A 20,661-nucleotide genomic window follows, 5' to 3' on the forward strand; every position below is an offset into this window, starting at 1 on the left:
GGAGTTGGAAGAAAGCAAAAGAGGATAAGGTAAAAGGTAATATAAGGAGTCTATACTTTTAATTGTCATCCCAGAATTTGTTAAAGAAAAAAAAGCAACAAATGAACTTGAGAAAAAAAAAAATTATTAAAAACTTTAAAGCATCCAAATTAAGAAACAAAATTATTCTGACTCCTACACGAACATGAAGCTGCAAGAACAGAATATGCTTTGTCATAGACGGCTTTAAAATAGTCAGATCCGAACAGAAACATGTCACCTGGTCTTTACTTGAAAGACTCATGAAAGAAGGTAATTATAGCGATGTTTCCAGTAGAAGCAAAGACAGAATGGGGGACCGCACTGCCTTCTCCAGGGAAGAAGAATGAAGATTTTATGGACATTGAGCTGGACAATTCAGCGGAAAATGCATCCGTTCTGTCTAAAGAGTTATGGGGGAGTTGCAGTAAAATTGGCTTCTGGGCATCCTGCAGGGGCCAGTTTCCGAAACACCGACCGAGGGAACTTTTTTTGGTTTCAGCACAGTTCAAAGTCTGCAGGCAAATGGACGGCAAACCGCCCTGCCACCGGGAACGCATGCGCTCAGCGGTCTGCAAGCGGAGCAAGAAAGGCCCCAACCGCGCGGCCCGTTGGGCGCCGGTCAGCCCAAAACCACTTGCCGGCGTTCCAAAGCTCGCCGCACGAGATTAACAACTGGGGTGGTCACCTAAGCAAAAACCCGTTTACCCTTCCTTTGAGGAAAACTGTCACTAATCGACCGATATTTTTGGTTTGAACAAGGGCCGAGTCCCTCCGATCTGATCTCCTTGCAGTTGTTCCCGCATCGGAACCACTCAACCATTTCCAAAGGAGCACGTTCCCCACCGGACCGGCCCGTGGCGTTGATATCATTTGTGCTATGAAGAGGACGTTTGATTTGCCGGGTTTCTCTCTACCCATCTACTTTGCAATCTTCACTCAGAAAAAAAAAAAACATTTGAGCTGAAAAGTTGCTCTGTTTTTCCCAGCTGTATCAGCTAGTCTAAAAATAATAATAATAATAATAATAATAACTTCTTCCCATCACCTTTGTCCTGCCAAAGTCTTTGCACCGCTAAAACCACAGAATCATTATCGCTGGGTGCGCTAGTACTACTCGCTTCCCCAGAGCAGAAATATCATCTCTGCAGCATTTCCACGCGCTCTGAGCCAGGAAACAAGTGACTAAGTTTAGCAGTCATTAGGCTACTGATAAATCCCCTTTCATCCTCCACAGCCGTATCTCGAAGGCAGCAGATCACTAAGCACGGGAGTTAAACAAAAGTAGCGGCAAAGCAAAATTATTACAATTTTAGCAGCTTTTATTCTCTGAGCTTTTTACCAACTGTTATGGTATGCAAAGCAGCAGAAAAGGTGAGGAAAATGGAGGTTTTTTAGCGGTCATCTTCAGGCAGTATCACACACACAACTCATTCATTTGGTTACATGAACATGTTCAGGTAGGAAGAATACCTTCACCTTGATTACACTGTCTTTGTACAACCACCAGCCTGAAATGATCTTTAACTGGAACACATTTTGTTCTTAGCAGGCTGAGGCTGCTATTCCTTCCCTCTGACTGCTTGATGAAAATAGAGTTTCTTTTTTTATTATTTAAACATCACTGTATTTGATGATAGGAGCTCTGAAGAAGATTTCGCACTTTATGATGACCTACCAAGAAGTATACATAACATTTGCACAGAATCACAGAATGGTTGAGGTTGGAAGGGACCTCTGGAGATCATCCAAGTCCAACACCCCTGCTCAAGCAGGGTCACCTAGAGCACCTTGCACAACATCGCGTTCAGGTGGCTTTTGAACATCTCCAAGGATGGAGACTCCACAACCTCTCTGGACAACCTGATCCAGTGCTCTGTCACCCTCACAGTGAAGAAGTTTCTCCTCATGTTCAGATGGAAGTGTCTGTGTTTCAGTTGGTGCCCATTGCCTCGCGTCCTGTCGCTGGGCACCACTGAGAAGAGTCTGGTCCCATCCTCTCGACACCCTCCCTTCAGATACTTGTACACGTTAATAAGATCTCCTCTCAGCCTTCTCTTCTCCAGGCTGAACAGGCCCAGCTCTCCCAGCCTTTCCTCATGAGAGAGATGCTCCAGTCCCCTAATCATCTTTGTAGCCCTTCACTGCACTTGCTCCAGTAGTGCCACATCCCTCTTGCACTGGGGAGCCCAGAACTGCACACACTACTCCAGATGTGGCCTCAGCAGGGCTGAGGAGAGGGGGAGAATCACCTCCCTCCACCTGCTGGCAACACTCTTCCTGATGCACCCCAGGATACCATATCTGCCTTTTTTTTTTTTCCTTAAGTTATTATTAGCAAGTGGTAATTCCTCGTCAACTCTCTCTGACAAAGTTCTTTTCTACTTAAAGTCTCTGAAGATTGGAGAATCAGAAGTACCAGACTCTAAAGAGTAACAATTAAGTTAGAAGGAAAGATTTTATGTCAGTGCTTAAAATTCTGAGTTATTTCTGTTCTGCTGTATTAGGTTGGGGTTATATTGAACCATTATTTAATATTAGTTACATTTAAGATAAAGGATTGCATTTGTTAAATGTGTAAATTTGGCTACCAGTAAAATTCTCTGCAAAATCCCAGTGCAAATACATAGCTATTGAGGAATCAAGTCCAGCAAGTTCAGCCTCCTTTGAATATTTTACACTTCATTCCACAGAAAAAAAGATACTCTAGTCTCTAACTCTTTAGACAGAGAATCTTACTATTTGCAATACCAGCAAAAAAGAGAAAAGAGTCCAGTTAGTTTTCCTTCTCTCTTTCAAACGGTACGACTTCTGCGGAGTCTCCTGATCTTAAACGAACGTTCTCATACACTAAAAATACAGTCTCCTTTCTTACAGCCTCTGCAGTTAAGCTTTTATGTGCATTTTGTGCAGCATCCATCACTGCTGTGACACTAGGTCTATCTGCCCGCATTAACAAAGAGGTTACACTGTTCTGGTTTCCAGATTATCTTTTTCTTTTGGCTTATCTCTCTTGGGAGAAGCTTCTAACAAGTTGCAGAGTGGTAAAATTGCCTGTTAGCAGAGTACATTTTTCCCCTCAAAAATAGAAAAATAGACAAGGAAAAGGGACATATTACTGAATATGTACGTTTTTGAGTTACAGGAAGGAATATTTAACCAATACTTACATAAAGACAGTTGTGTTCTGGTGCAACGTCGAAGTTGTCACATAACTGTATTGCCAGGACAAACCGGGTTTGCCACAATTAAGCAAGAGTAAGAGCTTGGCAATTACAAAAGAATTTAGCTAGTACCAAAAAGAAGGGAGCATCCTTCTCACCCCAGCCCCGTACACTATGTTGCAACCACTACGGGCAGCATTTAGACAAAGCTGTAAAATGGGTTTGTAACAGCAGTAACTATAGTCCATTTGTGCTTGAAATAAGTAACAGCAAGCTATTAGAGGAAGACTGCAACTAAAGGTAAGTTAAGAGAATACACAGTCTACCATTTAATTACAATTCTTTGGAAAATTGGTTTGTATCTTTATTGGGATTTGTTCTAGCACTAGTCAGCTGCCAAACGTAATTCCAGAAAACATGTCTCGAAGGGGAAACGAAGATGACCTTTCTCTGGACAAGTACCAACCACAGGAATCTCACTGCCCACCTGATCAATGGTGATCAGGTATTTTCAGATCACAGCTGCCTACAGCGTGCATTGCATAAAGAGCATCTCGGCTGCAACGCTGCCTTGAGGGTGGCTTAATCAACAGGACCAAATCCCTGTTAGTTTTTCTTTCAGTTCTCAGCTACAGCAAACCAGCTAAAGCAGCTGTGGATGAAAACTTCAGCTAAAAATCAGACTGCAGAAGGCTGAGTTTTCCTCACTGGATATAGCAGCAGAGAGGTATAACTTCTTGGGATGCCACGCAGAAGTCTGATCTAATACACTGACCTTCAAAGGCACACTGAACACACAGGGCATATTTTAAAGCGGTTTTCATAAGGTTGCCTAGTCCAGCAAAGTTCAAACACGCTACAGAAACTGTTTTCTGCAAACCCATTGCCAGGATGCCTTTCCCCTTCATATGAAGGATAGGAAAATAAGTAAGAAGAAGTTACCAAAACAAAGGGAAAACATTCCTCTAAGAAAAACAGCATTCGGGGAGGACAAGCAGCCATTGACTACCTAGGCAGTCAGAATTTACTTCCAGCAACCACGACCTCCTGGCTGGCTAACATACATTACACACCTCAAACCAAACTCTCTCTTTACTAACAAAGACATTTGCTGAACTATCGCATTAAAGAAGCCCACTTTTGGCTATTAAGCTTCAAATTCTGAATTTTTGCTTTTTAAAAAAACAGCACTGCTTTTAGATTAGGATACATATAAAGGCCTGAGATTTAAAATACCATCAGTGACATCATCTAGAAAGGGACACGGTGAGTCTTCTTGTCCTGCTATGTAACACAAGTTCAGAGTGATCAGGGCACAGCATGCCACTTCCGAGCACTGCACTCATGGAAAAAAGTGTTGTATTCAGAGGACCGTGACAATTTGCCACTTCTCCGTCAGGATACAATCTAAAGATGCGGGACAGAGGCTTTGTAAAGTTAGCAGACCCAACATACGAACAGATTCACAGCAAGATGCTAAATTTACATTATAAGCCAACCTGTTCGTTTTGTTGCAATTCTGCTTTAGACAATAACGGGAATTTGCCCAGATTTCAGTGAACTCACCCATTATGAACTGCTTCTTAGCCTTGCCTAGAAAATGATAGATATTCTCCAGGCGCGGCCACTAACCTGACATTTGGGAGAGGGGTTCAAGTCCCTGCGTTGCTGATTGACTTCCTGTACGACAATGACATCGCTGCACATTAATCCTTCATCTGAAATGAGGAGACTAGTGTTTCCATATCATACAGCATTACAAAGTTAAATATATTAGAGACTGTGAGGAACTCTGGTATCATGGTAATGACGAGTTCAAAGCAACAAACTTCCCGTCTAATCTGGGCCTATAAATATTTGGCAGACACTGAAGAGAAGCTATCTTTGCTCACAGCTTTATCTCTGGTCTTTAACTAAGAAGCAAGACTAATTTTTATAAATTAATCTTTTTTGAGTGAATGGCAGTCCGGGGGTTTCTTCCAGCACTGCAGGAATATGAGTACAATCACAAATGCGCGCATATTACTCATTTACAACGGAAGAAAGAGGTCAGGTGAAACGTCTCCCCTTACCCCTTCATCCTGGGCAACCACCACCAGGGTAGCAGGTATTTTCAGCAAAACCAGTATGTCAGGAATGATACAGCCCATATATCCAGGAATTACCATTTGGTTGTATTACTAGTTGTTTCTTCTGGAACATCTCCCGTGAAAAGCCCTATGAAGTCAATGCTACCTGAGGTGCTGGAATGTCTCCTAGCCCACTCCCTGCCTCAGTCTCTTCAGGAGGTGAGAAAGCAATTTTAATGGTTGAGGGCTTTTTTTTTTGGTTCTCTCAGCATTCGTAGAACTTGCGTAGAGACTATTATTCTTATTATAAAAGAACTGACTAAGTAGTGCTAACATGTAGCACTAAAAAATAGCCAAAGGCTACTAACGATGGAGAAGGCTGGGGTGCTCTTGGAGCCACCCCCCACTGGAGAGCCGCTGGAGTATGCCTTCTTATAGCACGGTCACAGGGAACAGAAAAGCATCTCAGACATTTCACCTTGTTAGGCTGGCTGGCTGAAAATAGCCGCAAGATGAAAAATAAACCAGTTGGACAACTTATCCAAACCGTAATGCTAAAGCAAACATTCAGCAGCAAGCTGGAGGCACATTGCAGGATGAAGACAGAACGGTCTTCTGACTTGAGCTCTCAGTACATGTAGCTTCAGAGTGGTTTTAGGAGAAAATGCCATCTGTTGTCACTTCAAAAGGGATTCATCTCATCTAACCCCAGCTGTCTAAGCTCCCTCTATAACCTACGCAAAGAAACGGGCACCTCCAGAAAGCAATCCATTCCATCTAAACTAGGTGGATGAAACCACCATCTGAAGATACTCATCTCTGCAGTGATGGGAGAGGAATGCTAGACAATTAAATTTAGATTAAGACGCAACTCTTGGATGACAAACTCAAAAGGGTGAGTCTCACCCTTACTAAGGCAGATAAGAATTATACACTGCTTCTTCCCTCCCTCCAGAAGAAAAGAGAGGCAGGAGAAAAAAGCAACAAATGAGATGGCGTCTCCCATTTTTCAAGCGAACAGTTGTAGCAAAACGGTCCTCAGTCAGTAGCCTTGAAGATGTGAAGCGAGTGCCCCCAATTATCCCTTTCCACCTACTCCAGTTTCATGATACAGCAAGTTAAAACAAATAAGAAATAGGAAAAGCTGTTTATCTATAGAATACACACTGCAAATCATCAGGAAACTGTGGGGCCCACCAGAAACCACCAAGAACAGCATGACGCTAGGCACGCCACGTCACCCGCCATAGGGGGGATGCCACATGGTTCTTGACAACTGTGGCTCTGCCTCTACCAGAAGAGGCTTGCCTCTCGTCCAACCGCGAGAAGAAATCGTTTACCTTGCAGCCCTACGCAGATGCAATGTGCTCCACAACGGGAGATCCCTCGCTGCCCTCCGTTGCACAGCAGCTGCTGAAAGCGTTCGGGATCGCTCAGCGATTTGCAGAGGTTTGCGTGACGATGACAAACGAATCAATCCACTCCGACACTGGGACAAGCTTCCAAGAGCAATTCCAGCAAGCACCGACGGGAATCACAAGTAGGATGATTTTCCCAGTTCTTGAAGGGTGCTGCTGCTGGGTCCTCTGAACTTCCCTTCATGGCTCTAACAAGGCGACCCTCGCACATCGGTGTTCGGCCAGGGCCAAAAGGATAAGGCACCCTGGAGAGAAGGCAACTGCCGCCTTCCTTCATCCTCTGCCTCATCAGAGAAAATCCTTTATAAGCAGGGCTTTTTGTTTTACTAATATCAGAATTACTGCAGATACATCTTCATCTTTGAAGTTAGTTTTTACACTCTCCAATTTCACACCTTCTCATTTCTTCAGATGACCTTCACGAAATACTTTAATTAAAGCGTTCCTCCTAAAGCAAGCCAAGCTGCACAAATACCAATTTAAGTCACTACCTCTGTTGGAAGCTGAAGAAACACTACCAGCACTGAAGGGAAAAATCTTTTTATTTTCACAGCATGATGGCAGAGAGTTGTAACTCATACTTCTTAGGATAAACACTACCGAAGTTAGTGTGTGGGTTCCCCTCCACATAAATCAGTGTATATCAAGGATTCCAAAAGCATTGCTCTGAGACTTTCTATCCAAGGTCCAGCTGAGGATTCAAATGATGAATTTAAGTATTTTGTTATCGCAATAATAAATTTGGGAAAAATAAAAAAAGTCTACTGGGAGGAAGGAAAGCTAATAACTTCACAGATGCCATCATCAAACCAGCACCTATGACCTTGCCTCATCTTCTGTTAGAATTTGGCATTCTAAACCAAATAAGGCTAATTCACTACACCACGAGAAAATCTTCAATTAGCTTTCTAATAGGAGCCTGCTGGTGATTCAGCTCAGGGCTGGTTCTCACTCAGCACTGTACTGGTCCATTTTATTGCAGTGGTGCCCCGCCACAGATCACCTCTGATACAGGGCTGAGAACCTAACAAGCTGTATTCATTTGAGATCCTGTGATACTTTTTATAAAACGCAGAGATGGGAACCCACCACGCTGGACAAAATCCAATGCAATTATATTCTATGAAATCCCTCTGGAGTTTCTAGAAGCTACTATATTTTCGTGCTTAAATCCCAAGTTACAGCTGCTGCTGCTTATCCCAGTGAAGGAACTGATCCATCGTGTATGTCTATGCAGAGGGTTTTAGCTAGATGTGCAAGGATTCGCAAATCATGCAATTAAAAGCACGGAGGAAGATGCATCATTCTTTTCAGACCTTTTCCACAATTTGCCCAACACACACACAAAAAAAAAATCCATACTTCAGTTTGCAATTTAAAGAACAGTTACACCAGGAAATAACTGGAATATCAAACTGCTATCTCCCTTACAAAACACTCGGAGACGTTCTTTAATCATTTTCACAAAAATGCTTTCATTCCTTAAGCTGTTTTTTGACTTCCTACAAGCTTAATGCCATTGCAGAGATCACGGGTCGTTATTCTGAGGCGGATACAGGCAAAAAGGCGCAAGGGCAAAAAGGCCACGAGGAGATGTTTAACTGAGGGGAAACGACTCAGAAGGCAAAGGAGAGCGAATCCTGATCCAGCTATAAAATATTAAAAGGGAGGAGAAAGCTCAGGCACCCTGAAAATCTGCACAGCCTAGTAACTCAATCGCCTTTCTCCCTTGAATAAAATGCCATGACAACTGGCCGACACTCGTCTTCAGTGCTAACATGCTCTGTGGGTAGGAAGAGCCATCTCAGACAGGATTAATAAGGACTAATGCTTTCCTATCCTGAAGGTTGTTCTCACAGTATTTGATATTCTGAAGATCTTCAGTAATAAGCACAAGTCCTCCAGCTCTCCAGGCCAGCACAAGATGCCATATGTTCATTTTTGCCTTCAACTGCAAAGCAGCTAGAATGAAAAATACTCAGAGGGCGTTAATTCTAGCTGCAATTTGGAGAATCATATTTTCAGAAATTATTCCCCCCCCCAAATTAGGTTTTATCCTGCATCCATCTATACCAAGGGATTTTTTTTTCCTGTTTAATCAAAGATTTAATTTTGTACTGGCACTCTTACAAATCTAAACATACTTATTGCTTAGCAGCTTTAATCCTGAATTATTTCTCCCTTTCCTGCAGTACTCACAAGCTTAACTTGACAAGAAAAGGAGCAGACTGTTCAAACAAGCAAGCTGTTCATTTATAATTCAGATGTTGAACATTCTTCAAGTTCTCGTGTTTATTATGTTTCTAGCCTCTGAGAATCTCAGAATTTCAGGCACTAAAGCTCAAAACCTGAAATAATGAATTGAACTGACCTTAAAACTCAGCCCTTCAGGGAAAAAGAGGTAAGTGGTACTTAACCATAAAAATATTATCTTTCATGACAACACTTGGGGTTTAAACGTGTGTTTGTTAACAAACATCCTAGCTTCCTATCAGATCACCACTGTGGGCATAAGGCTGATTGGAATCACTAAAACCTTCTGTAATTGCGAAGCCGCAGAGCGGTGAAAGGGCAGGTCATCCGAAACGATGGGAAGTGCCCTGTTCAGATGAAGCACCCTCAAAAAGCAGCGCCGTATTTGTCTCTGCGGATCCGGCAGGCAGCTTTCAGCAGTAAAGGTTAGCAACGTAAGCAGCTGCCAAGCAAAGAGAGAAGGCGACTTGCGTTGGTTAGAGAACAACTTTAAGAAATACTCAGTGGCTCCCGAAGTCAGCCTGCGCGGCAGTTCACAATACACAGCGAGCTAACGTATTTTCCAAAGTGGAAAAAAGAGGTTGCTTAAAAATAGCTCCGTAATCCAAGCAAACAAGCATCCCAATATTATTTCATAAAGACAAAATAAACAAGCACAGAGAATTCATATACCGGAACACGCACGGTACAGCACTTTAATGACTTCCTTATGTTTCTCTGACGATTTTAGTAGCTATTCTAGAGCCGGGCACTTCATCCTGTAACTGCCGATAAGAACAAATCCTTCAGCCGGGCACAGTTAGGCCGTCGCCCCCCGTCCCCCCCCCCCGCGCTGCCCAGCGGCACCCCCCAGGGAAGCTCGCCCCCGTGCAACACCAAGCTGAGCTCCCTCTTGCAACTAAGAGCTTAATGCTCAGTCTTCAGAAGGTAGAAGTATAATTCAGCAGGAACTTTTCTACCACGGTGACCAATACTCAGCCCCCAAAATCAGCACCACCGGCAGAGCGCTAATTTTTTTTCTACATAGGCGCAGGGAGCGAAAGAGCAGACTGTCCAGGTTTACACGCTGAAACCATAACGGAGCAACGGCCTAATTAGAAGGGCTGCGTTATCTCTACCTGCCTCAGGATCCAAATCAGCCGTTCGAGAACGGACTGGAGTTACAAAGACGCCAGAAAATGAAACAGGACCGAAGGAGCTGATTAAAAAGAACAAAAGGGAAAAATTAAAGTTTGTCAGAAAAAAGGACTTTAAAAGACCCGCTTGGATCAGTTCGTACAACCAAAGGCAAACGAGTCACCAGAAGAGCCGATCCTTGCCCATCCACAAAACACCTCTCAAAATCCAGGAACAAACTAAAGACCTTGGGAACAGGGGAATTAAAGGCCCGAAAGCTGTACTCTGTGACAGGGAGAGAGTAAAAGAAGCCATAAAACATGGTACTGATACAACTTGACCATGATACAACAAGGAATGATCAAATCCCCTTTCCAACCTTGGACCAGAGGGATTCCCACCTCACGCTGCAGATCTTTATATAAACATCAATTCACCCGGAGCCCTGCCTCCGATTTCCACCGCATAGTTCTGCATCAGCAGGTGTAGCTGACTATAAGACCTGGCTTTATTTTTATAGTAAAGCTAGTCAATGAAGTAATCGGATTTTTCAGCACGAAAAGGTTGTGCAGTTTCAGGACTTTAAAAACAAAACACAACACCGGCGGCAGTCAAGCAGTTAACAGCAGCAGAAGGGCAACTAACCGCTGCACTGAATCTGGGCTTTAAGAACTATCAAGAGGGTGAGTGCCATGGCAAGAGCCATTTCTTTAATTACTGCAGCCTCCAAGTTTAATAAGAAGAAGTTTTAGAAGCAAAGAGACAGCCTCAAAGAAAAACTACTGCCCAACATCTTTATTTTAGCAAATAAATCCACATGAACTACACCATAATGAGCTTTCCCACTTTCTCCCTGTCCCCCTCTTTCTCCCCCCTTTCCCCCCCCAAATCACACAGATCTTGAAATAAAACTGTCTTATCACATGATAACCCAGCTACCCCTACAATATTTACCTGAAGCTCCACGTGCACAGGACAGATAGACCTGTTCTTTATCAGGACGAAGAACAGCCATTAACACTTACCAAGGAACGAATGACACTGTCTCAATATACACCAAATATCCTACAATCCCAACAAACTAATGGGGAAAAGGTGAGCAAATGCCATTTCTTTCTTATTCCTTTTCAACTGAGGCACATTCTGTACCAGTTCTTATACCACGATCATCAAAATATCACAGAGCCTTCCAGCAACACTGTAAGTAATGTAATTCCTTCTTAATCACAAATTTATTCTTTGATTCTCTTCTGAGGGGAAAGGATGGGCAGGAGAGGGTTCCTGCTTTGGATTTCTTTTGCATGTGTGTCTGTATATATACATATACCTGCATAATCTTAGAAAAGGTAAAACCAAAAGGCACAATTTAAAGCAGGATATAGAGCAAGCGCGCGATGGTCTTCTGTTCCCGTGGGAGTTCGTTCCAGTACTCCGTATTTAGGGAGAAACTGAGATCATGCCCCAATCTGCACTGCACGACAGCACGACTCACCGCAGGCGGAGCGGCTTCCAGGGGAAACGCACCGCACGCACCAATCCTGCGATCCCGCACAGGGGCCGAGGGAGACTCGCAACGATTCTCTAAGGTGGGGCCCTGAGGAAGGAGGACTTAAGACACCGCTAAAATTGGCTGAACAACTGCATTCGACTTCCAGTTCTTCCACAAACTCGGTCATACATGAATTCTACTTTTTCCCTAGGCATCAGCTCAGGGCCACTGGAAGAGAGAAGGTATTAGGTTAGGTGGATCCTTGGTCTAAACAACAGAGATCAGAGTTATGTTTATGGCCTAATGATTTGGCCTCCCTCTGTCTAAGTTTTCCGCATGGTCAAAGGGTAAAGTCAGATTTCCCTCTCTCCCCCGGATGCGGTGAGGTCAAGGCCATAAGTAACCTGAAAACTTTTAAAACAAGCTTTATGTGCGCTTAGGCCAGCGCAACTCCTGAGCAAGACGAGCAAACTCCTGCAGACCTGACCTTCACCGCTTCGTTCCACCCAAGCTGCTCTCTGCCACGCCAGCCAGAGAGCCAGCAAAGCGCTTGATCCGTTCGAAGATACTAGCCGGGAGGCAACTGAGGTATGAGAAAAGCCGCTTTTCAAAGAAAAACCAACTTTCTGCTCCAGTTGAGCGTTGCTGCGAGTTTTGGAGCCAGCAAAGGGATTAGAAGAAAGGGGCAGGCGCCAGGACTGCTTTCCTCAGCAAGGTTCCCGGCCTGAAGACACAACGATCTAGTCCTAGTCCTAGTCTATATAAGGCCCCGGTTTGATGTCAAAAAATGGCAGTTTCGCCAGCTCTCAGAGCATTACTTCCTCTAGATAAAAACCATTGCTAAACAAAGTAAAGACTTTGCTTCCCTAGACCTTTCCAGGCAAGCCGGAGAGAAACATTTTCTATTTTCAGGTAGTATTTTTACAACTATTCTCAGGGATATAGGCTCTGCCTCCTCAGGCTCCCCCCCAAAGGATACCTACGTTGCCAGAAGCGCAATGCCAGGACCTACACGACGGAGCGTGAAAGGCCGCGTAAGTACGACAGCAGCAGCGAGCGCTCCCGCAGGGCGGCTTACCCAATCTCATCCGCTGACAGCGGCAGCGGGCGTCAGCACCGCGGCCTCGGCATAAAATTCACATGTCAAACAAGCCACAAACGCTACTCTTTCTGCCTTCCGCTCGGTTTTTTTTCCAAGTTGCCGAGCCCAGAAGCTGCTGTTAGTATGTGCGGCTTCTACTCTAAGTGCCCGTCCAGAAAGGATTGACTGTAGCTCAAACAAAAGGCACAGCAACAAAATCCTTCTATCCTTGGAGGCAAAGAATATTTTAAAAAGCATTTCATCATCAAACAAGAAAACCTTAGCAGGTCATCCTAGATCACTGATTTCTCCGGGTCTGTGAAAAAGAGGAGGTTATAAAAGTTATTACAAAAAAAGGTGAGTTTTGAACAGTCAGGGTATGCGCTATCTCCATAACCCCGAGGTTCAGTGGGGTCTGCGGGGGGATTCGAAGGCCTGTGGTCATGCGAGTCCGACGGGTGACGACCTGCCTTTGCTTTGTTCACGCGGCACCGGGAAGGTTAAGGAACGTCAGGAGCCGGGCGGCTCAACGGCAGCTCAATCGCTTGCTTTTATCTCAACGCCGCTGACTTCACGCCAACCTCATGACGTCAGCTGACAGACTTTGGGGAAGGTAATTTATACAAGCGTCTTGCTCGCTACCGTGGATGGAATCGGGGTTCTGGCGAACGAGTAGGTCAGATGCAGATTTTGGCATCGTGGCGGGAGGGGGAAACTTCAGCGCCATGAAACACCCACCCTGACTTCATATTTCATCAGTTAAGCAGCTAGCAAGGAGAATGTTTAAACCGATAAAGAAAGAGGTAACCACCGATTCATACGTTCTCACCTTTCAAAATCACTGCATTAGGCTTTCGAAAGATGTAGTAAGTCCACGTGTGGACACATTTTAAAAGATTTCATTGCAACTTCAAAGTATCAAAACTACTTTTCAAGCTATAGAGTCTGTAGTAAAGGATAACTTCCCAGAAAAATCTGCATCGTAGCATCACAGCTACAGGAGTTCTTGACTGCAGCACTTTGGACACAGCATATTCAGAATCAAGAATTAAAATCTCTTTTTTTTTTTTAATCTTGATCAAATTAAACACTAACTGAAACCTTGTTTTTGTAGTCTCTTTCATCACCCTTATTTTGTTAATCATTGACCCGAAGCTGCACATAAAATTAAGAAGCATCAAAGTGCCAAAAGCAAATGTAATAACTTTGAGCATATGCTTTCAGGTTTGCTTTTGATACCACCTTAATATTTTTATTTTTGATATTTTTATTGTTTGCGTTCTGGTAACATACAGCGGCCCCCAAGGTGGGGTAAGAATCTCCTGTGCTAAACACCATTCAGACAAAAGCAAAGACGATCCCAGAGCTCTTGTGATCCAGGAATCGAGAGAGGAAAGCAGGAGACAAACACGTGGGGAATAAGAAAGGAAAAGAAAGTTATTGTTCCATGAAATAAATAAAGAACAAAATCTGGATTCCCACAGATTTGTGTCCTCTGGTCCCCTCCACCACAGAAATCGCAATTCCTCACCACAGCCTGCCTGCTTTGCTCCATACCATCAGCTCCCCTACACCGTGCCACCGCCACCCCAGAGGACCTGTTCCCACCTAAATACCCCCGTCTCTGATTTCTGGTATAGCACTTTCTTGGCATACAAGATACTTTTAAAAGACACAGTTAAAAGATCAAGGGGGTGAATTCAAACAGGGATCACTAGTCTACCTAAATAATGCCAGAAGAGGGACCCAAACGAGACAAGACCTTTCCTAGTGCAAGCAAAACGTTGCAGACACTGCCTCGCATACGTAGGAACGTAAGATCACATAAAACAATCCACGTGTAAAATGAAATTAGGGCCAGGGGAATGCAGACTTCTGTTATTCCCACATTACTTCCATGGGGACAGAGCAGGTAGGAATCTAAACAAGCGGGCGCTCGCAGATAAAAGTGCGCCGCAATCAAGAAAACCAAGAACGAATCCCAGTCACCACGAAGCATCCAAAGCACAATTCCTTTACAGTAAGTTTCTCCTCGAAACACCGATAAATGCTCCTCAAGCTCAACTTGCAGGTCTCCAAAATAAGTAGCACCGATATTTGACAGTCCCCGAGGACGGGTCAGTAGAGAAGGCAGTCAAGTGAAAAACAAAGAGGAGCAACATCGTCATTTGATTTAATGAAAAAACAGACTATCAGACAAAATTACTATTTTTATTGAGACAAAAATTAGAAGTTTTGAACCAAAACAATTGACAACACATGTAAAACTTTTGTAAGGCATTTGACATAACCCCTAACGATGCTCTTATAAAGACCACGGCCAAAAGAAAAATAAACAAAGCCCATATTAAATCGATTCAAAACCAGGTAACTGACAGATTACAGTAAGTAACTGGAAAAAGAAAAATTATCCAACGGGAATATTTATAACGATGTCCACAAGGTTCCTTTCTTGCCTGTATTTTTTTTTTGGGGGGGAGGAAGGGGAATAGAGAGGAGGAGGTATCATGAGATCCCAGGGCTAGAAGCTGCAGCTAGACAAATTCAAGCTAAAAATAACCACAAGTGGGTGAAAACAATAACCACGGGGTGACTCCGAGAACATCCTGTGTAACGGCTGCGTGGACGGGCCCCTGTTTAAATTCTTTAAGACGGAACGTTTTTTCTGAAACACACGCTTCAGCTCAAAAAAATGCGTTGCTGCGGAGATTCGGGAGGTCGAGCACCTTTGGGGGTTTGTGTCACTCAAAGTCACGACTATATTTATTAATTGTCCTTCTTGCCTTTAAAACTTCAAGACGCCTAACTCCACTGCCTGACTTTCCACCCCTTATCAAATGGCTCCGGTACTTTGGAACGTAACGAAACTTAAATGTGACACAGGCAGGAAAAGGTTAGAGATGAGGCATTCGCTAGCAACGCCTGCCTTTGAACAAGTCACGACCAGTAGAAAAACCGATGTACGACTTTCCCTAGAGTTCAGTCCCCAACTCGAATTCTCCCTCGTGGATAAAACCATACATTTTAACTCCTCACTTTAAAAATCCCAGCAATCAGAAGCATATACCAATATTCAATAAAGCACGTCACTGCATCTCTCGTGTATGCACAGGAGTCTAAGCAAACTGAGCCTAATCAGCCGACGCCTTTAAAACTCACTTCTGCTTTCTATACAGACCACTTTTCTGCGTCTCCTGAAAAACTTCACTCTGTTCTACAGATAAGCGACCAGCGCTGCCGATTTTTAGCGTTAAAATCATGCCATCTCAAAGAAAATGAACGGCTTCACTTTCAAAGTCTTTCAAACACCTGCCTCTGTTTCACAATCCGTGCCATCACAACCATGTACCCAATTAAGCCAATCCTCATCTCCTGCTTCCAGAGGAGACTACTTAAGGAAAAAAGCGGCATGCACTATCTGAGGACATTCGCTGCACTGAAGTATGAGCAATAATTTTAAAAGCTTAAAAGCAAACGGCAAAGTGATCTTAAAGGACATTTGCTTTAAGCTGCATTAAGAGATTGCACCAAGCACGCGAAAGTTCAGCCACTGAAGCAAGGTACACGGCGTAGCTATGCCGTCAGTAACTGGCACTCAGAGTGAACAAACACGTTATTTATCAACGTGCTTATCTGCATATTTTGGTTTTTGACCTGTAACCAGTTATTCTCTTGCAGCGTGCCACCAGTGTTACCCTACAGCTTTTTAAGCCTACTGGTTGTGAAAAAACAGAAGCAATGAAAAGTACCTCTTTTGTAGGAAAACCTACCTGCGGACGATATAAAGAGACTAGGTTTCTCGCACTGTTCCCCTCCCTGCACTGCTCTACATTGGCTCTGTTTAGAGAGGAAAAGCAAGTCAGCAGCTGAATCACCAGGGCTGCCACATTTCTGCAGGGCCTCCAAAAATAACCCACCCGAAAATTCCCTGGAGGCATAAACCTTGCTTCATCAAAAGCACTGCAGAGATCCAGTTTCTGTAATGGAGCGGACTGGATACAAACTGGCCGAAGAATTTAGAATCTCATGTAAAGAATATAAAAAGCAGCTTACTACAGAGTAGCTAGCTCTGGCCCGTATTAAAAAGAAAAAATGCCAAATAAATCAACGTATCATCGAGGCGAAACAATCTCCCTGCTCAGGAATCAAACACCGAGTTCCTGATCGCGCGTCTGATATTAAGATTCCACAGACTTGCCCTGTTATTACGAACCGGTTCCGAAAACAAAGCGCAACGCCTTCCTAGCAACACCGCTGGGGTAGCTTTTATCGGCGTTGAAGTCAACGCCCGCATACACGCCTTCTACTTTATATCCCAAAAGAATTTGTGAGTTATAGTCCCAGGGCCCTTAGCAACACATCAGCCGGAGAAGTTCCCCGAGGGAACAGGCTTGTACCCACCCCGCGCCAAACACGGGCAGTTCGGACCTCGAGGTGCCTTTGTGAGTGTTTTTTTCCACTGCCCTCAACGGATGAAGGATTCCACCTGAAAACCTGCGCTTGGCAGGATTCTTCCGAGCAGATCCAGACCGTCTCGGAGCGCTGCAAACGCACGCAGCCACCCGGATGCTGACGACTCCACCGGCCGAAACGCTTTCGGGCAGAAAGTTACGCTAATAAAAGCCGGCCCACGTCCAAGCAGGCGGCATTTCAGCACCTGTGGGGGTTTGGGTTTTTCCTCTGCGCATCAAATTCTTGATCTGCAATGCTCACAGGACTCGATTTACTTTTTTTTTTCCCTCCTGGGAGCATGTGGGAATTCGGTTCTGCTGAAGCGGTGTGGAGCCGAGGATTTCTGCTTAACTACTAACAGGAAAACCAGCACATTTTATTAAATATGCCTTCGGTTTTGACCTAAGGGCACCATAACAAGGACGCGCGACGGATCAGCGTCCATGCTGGTTTAATCAGTTCTTGACCTCTCCGCTAAGACGGGCTTTTGGCAGTCTCGTTAGCAACAGCGAGTCACGAAAGTCTGGTTCGCGAAGACAAAATTTACCTTAAGACCTCCAAATCCGGAGGGTTGGTTTGGGTTTGTTTTTTTTTTTTTTGCTTGGTTGTTGGCTTTTTAGTGATGGAGGGGAAGGATGCAAGGGTGAGACAGAGAAAGCAGAACAGTCATCTGTCTTGTTTTCGCTGCCTCTGCCCTTCCCGGGCCCAAAGCTCACCTCCCACAGTGGGGCAATTAAAGGAGATGCTGCAGAGGGCTAGCGCGAAGGCAGGCTGTGGCTGTGCAACTGCTGGGATTTTTGACCCCCACCCCAGCCCCAATAGCATGCCCTGGTAGGAATCTCTTTTTAAAAAATTAAATATTGATATTTTCTAAATAGATCAAGTCGCTAATCCAAAATTGACAGCAAAATATTCTCATTAGCCAATAGTTGGAGTCCATTTCAAAAATAAACATGGATTATTTAGGGTCCTTTAACCCTCGCCCTGAAAACTGCAGATGTCAGGACCAATACCATACCCTATCCAAAGGCTTAGCTAACAGCAGCTCTAACTAATGAACGAGCAATATCCTCAAAACCGGTTGGTATTTTACCACCGCTTGAGTCTATGCCGTTTAGCAGTGCACTAGACTAGCTTGTTGTACCTTTTCAAAGGCATCTGTCTGAAACTACCGCAGTTAGAAAACCTCATTTAAAGCTCTCAGGTTGTAACCGCCTGCTGCACTAGGACACAGTACGCTGTTGATGAAAAACCCGTCATGTGATAAACTGATCCCCCGCAGCACTGATGGAATTTGAAGATTTATGAACATTAATACTTTCACATGAGCACACGGTAATTAAAACAGGCAGTGTAGAGGCCTCAGCTAAAGTGGCTAACAGGTTTTAAAAAAGCAGTAATTTGCCTCTAACATTTTCTAAATTCTGGAAAAGGGGGAAGATTATACCGAAAATATTTCGAAAGCCTTATTCTTACCTGCAATCGCAGTTTCATCCAGATGGGTACCTGGAGGCCTCTCTCCCTGCCCTTGCTGCAGAAGAAAACCACACAGGATCCAAACCGCCACTCTCGACCATAAATCCATTTCTGTCGACGTTAACAGCTCTTATCTCATATGTCAGCTCTTCCTCAGCATCAGTCCACAGCGGGTACGGCCGAGCTTCCTAAGTCAGGCTGGAGAAGATTCCCTCTCCTTTGCACACTTATATCCCAAAATCACGTAGGATGCAGAGTCCGATATTCCAGGAACAGTCCCCGGTTAATTCCAAAGGCTACAGAGGAAAAGGAGGGAGAAGCTTTAAAGTTATTTCTCCCGCCATTCCCGCACAGGATGAAATTCTGTCTCAAGTCTACAGTGCCCCTGAAGTAACCGCGTGCAAATCACGGTTATCCCTCAACAAAACAGTTCTTAGTTAGCTTCCTAGTCTCAAAACCAGCTCTTTCCAGCCTTGCATTTTTAAAGATTTTCTAAGGTGAAAACAACGACAAAGCCCCTCATCTTAAAAAGCGATTAAAAAGGAACCTACAACCTGCTTGTTTGCTCCCCCCCCCCCCCTTCCGTGAGCGTTTTCCCAAACCGACCCCCGCGGCTCCAAGGGCTGCGGCGACGGGGCCTCCCCTATTTATAGGCGAGCACATCCCAAAAGCCACGCGCTGATGCCACACGGCTTTGCCGCCGCTAGGTGAGAGGAGCCGCTCTGGGCTGGAAATCAACGTTTTACGGCAAAGCATGTGACAGCTGGAAGCAGGAAGCCGTTTTAAAATACCTAAATTAGGTACTAACGAGGGCTTCACGCCGCAATGCTGCTACGCGCCCGCACACGGCTGTGGCTCGGGGGGGGGGGGCCTCGCAGGAAGCCCCCAAATCCCCCCGGATTTGCCCCAGGCACCGCGGGGAGAGACTCCCGGGCTCCTCCCGGGACGCGGCTCCCCCCCCTCCCCAGCAGTGGTCGCTCCCGGGAGAACCGTGTCCCCCCCCTCCCCCAGCAGTGGTTGCTCCCGGGAGAACCGTGCCCCCCCCAGCAGTGGTCTCTCCCGGGACAGCCCTGCCCCCCCTCTCTCCCCAGCAGTGGTCACTCCCGGGACAGCCCTGCCCCCCCCCTCTCTCCTCAGCAGTGGTCTCTCCCGGGACAACCCTGCCCCCCCCTCTGCAGTGGTCTCTCCCGGGACAGCCCTGCCCTCCCCCGCTTTGCAGTGGTCTCTCCCCGGGTTACCCCTTCGCCTTTCGCAGCGGTTTTTCCCGGGACACCCCCTCCCCCCGCAGTGGTTCCTCCTGGGTCACCCCCCCTCCCCTCAGCAGTGGTGTCTCCCGGGACGGCCCTCCCCCCTCCCTCTAGCAATGGTCTCTTCCAGGCTTCCCCCCCCCGCCCCCCAGCACGGGTCTCCCCCGGGACACCCCCCTCCCTTCGCAGCGGCCTCCCCCGGGACAACCCCCCGCCCCCCCTCCCCGGTCTCTCCCGGGCTACCCGCTCCGCACCGCGCCGTGCCGCCGCGCCGCCGCACGCTCACTGACAGGGGGCGGCGCCAACGGCCGCCGCGCGACACCCGCCGCGGGGCGGGGCCTCCGCGCGCCACCGCCCCGGCCAATCAGGGGCGGGGGCTGGCCACGCCCCCCCGCTCCCTCCCTCTCCCCGCCCCCGGCCGGCTCCCCGCGTCCCGCCGCCGAGCCGCAGCGGCCTCTGGCGGGCGAAGGCGGAGCCGCGCCGAGGAGGGGCGCGGGAGCAGGCGCGGGCGCGGCGCGGAAGCTAAGCAGGGCCGCCCGCGTTTAAGGCCTGGATGGGAGACTTTGGGGCTGCTGGTCTGTCTGGCAGCCCGCTGCTCGCCAAACACCGGCAAGGCGCCAGGCGGCTCCGCGACCGGCCCCTCTGCCCCCGAAGGCCCCGGGCCCATTAGCAGGAATGAGCTAATTGCCTTCCGAGGGCGTTTGGGCCCCTCGTCCCCTCCCAGCAGCCTCAAGCGGCAGAGTAATTGGGGGTGTGCAAGGACATTTGGGCTGTGCAAGGACATTTGGGGTGTGCGAGGTCATCGGGGGCGTGCAAGGTCACTGGGGGCATGCAAGGACATTTGGGGCACGTGAGGTCATTTGGGGCGTGCAGGGACA

General features: G+C 46.2%; 1 protein-coding gene across 9 annotated transcripts in view; it reads right to left on the bottom strand.

The window, feature by feature from the left end:
• Positions 1-20,074, bottom strand: part of STIM1 (stromal interaction molecule 1) — a 109,958-nt gene extending 89,884 nt beyond the window's left edge. For 6 of the 9 annotated variants that reach the window (XM_067304406.1, XM_067304071.1, XM_067304342.1 and 3 more), the window contains exons 1-2: positions 20,038-20,074; positions 18,537-18,832 (exon numbers count right to left, since the gene is read on the bottom strand). In XM_067304406.1, coding sequence (XP_067160507.1) covers positions 18,537-18,645 — 109 coding nt within the window. In that variant the 5' untranslated portion in view covers positions 18,646-18,832; positions 20,038-20,074. Of the gene's footprint in view, positions 1-18,536; positions 18,833-19,142; positions 19,173-19,327; positions 19,396-20,037 lie in introns of those variants that run through there. The other 3 variants (XM_067304008.1, XM_067303948.1, XM_067304191.1) reach the window with 3 other exon arrangements.
• Positions 20,075-20,661: the final 587 nt, after the last annotated feature.

Source organism: Apteryx mantelli, chromosome 1 (genome assembly GCF_036417845.1).
Source record: "Apteryx mantelli isolate bAptMan1 chromosome 1, bAptMan1.hap1, whole genome shotgun sequence".
Taxonomy (NCBI): Eukaryota; Metazoa; Chordata; class Aves; order Apterygiformes; family Apterygidae; genus Apteryx; species Apteryx mantelli.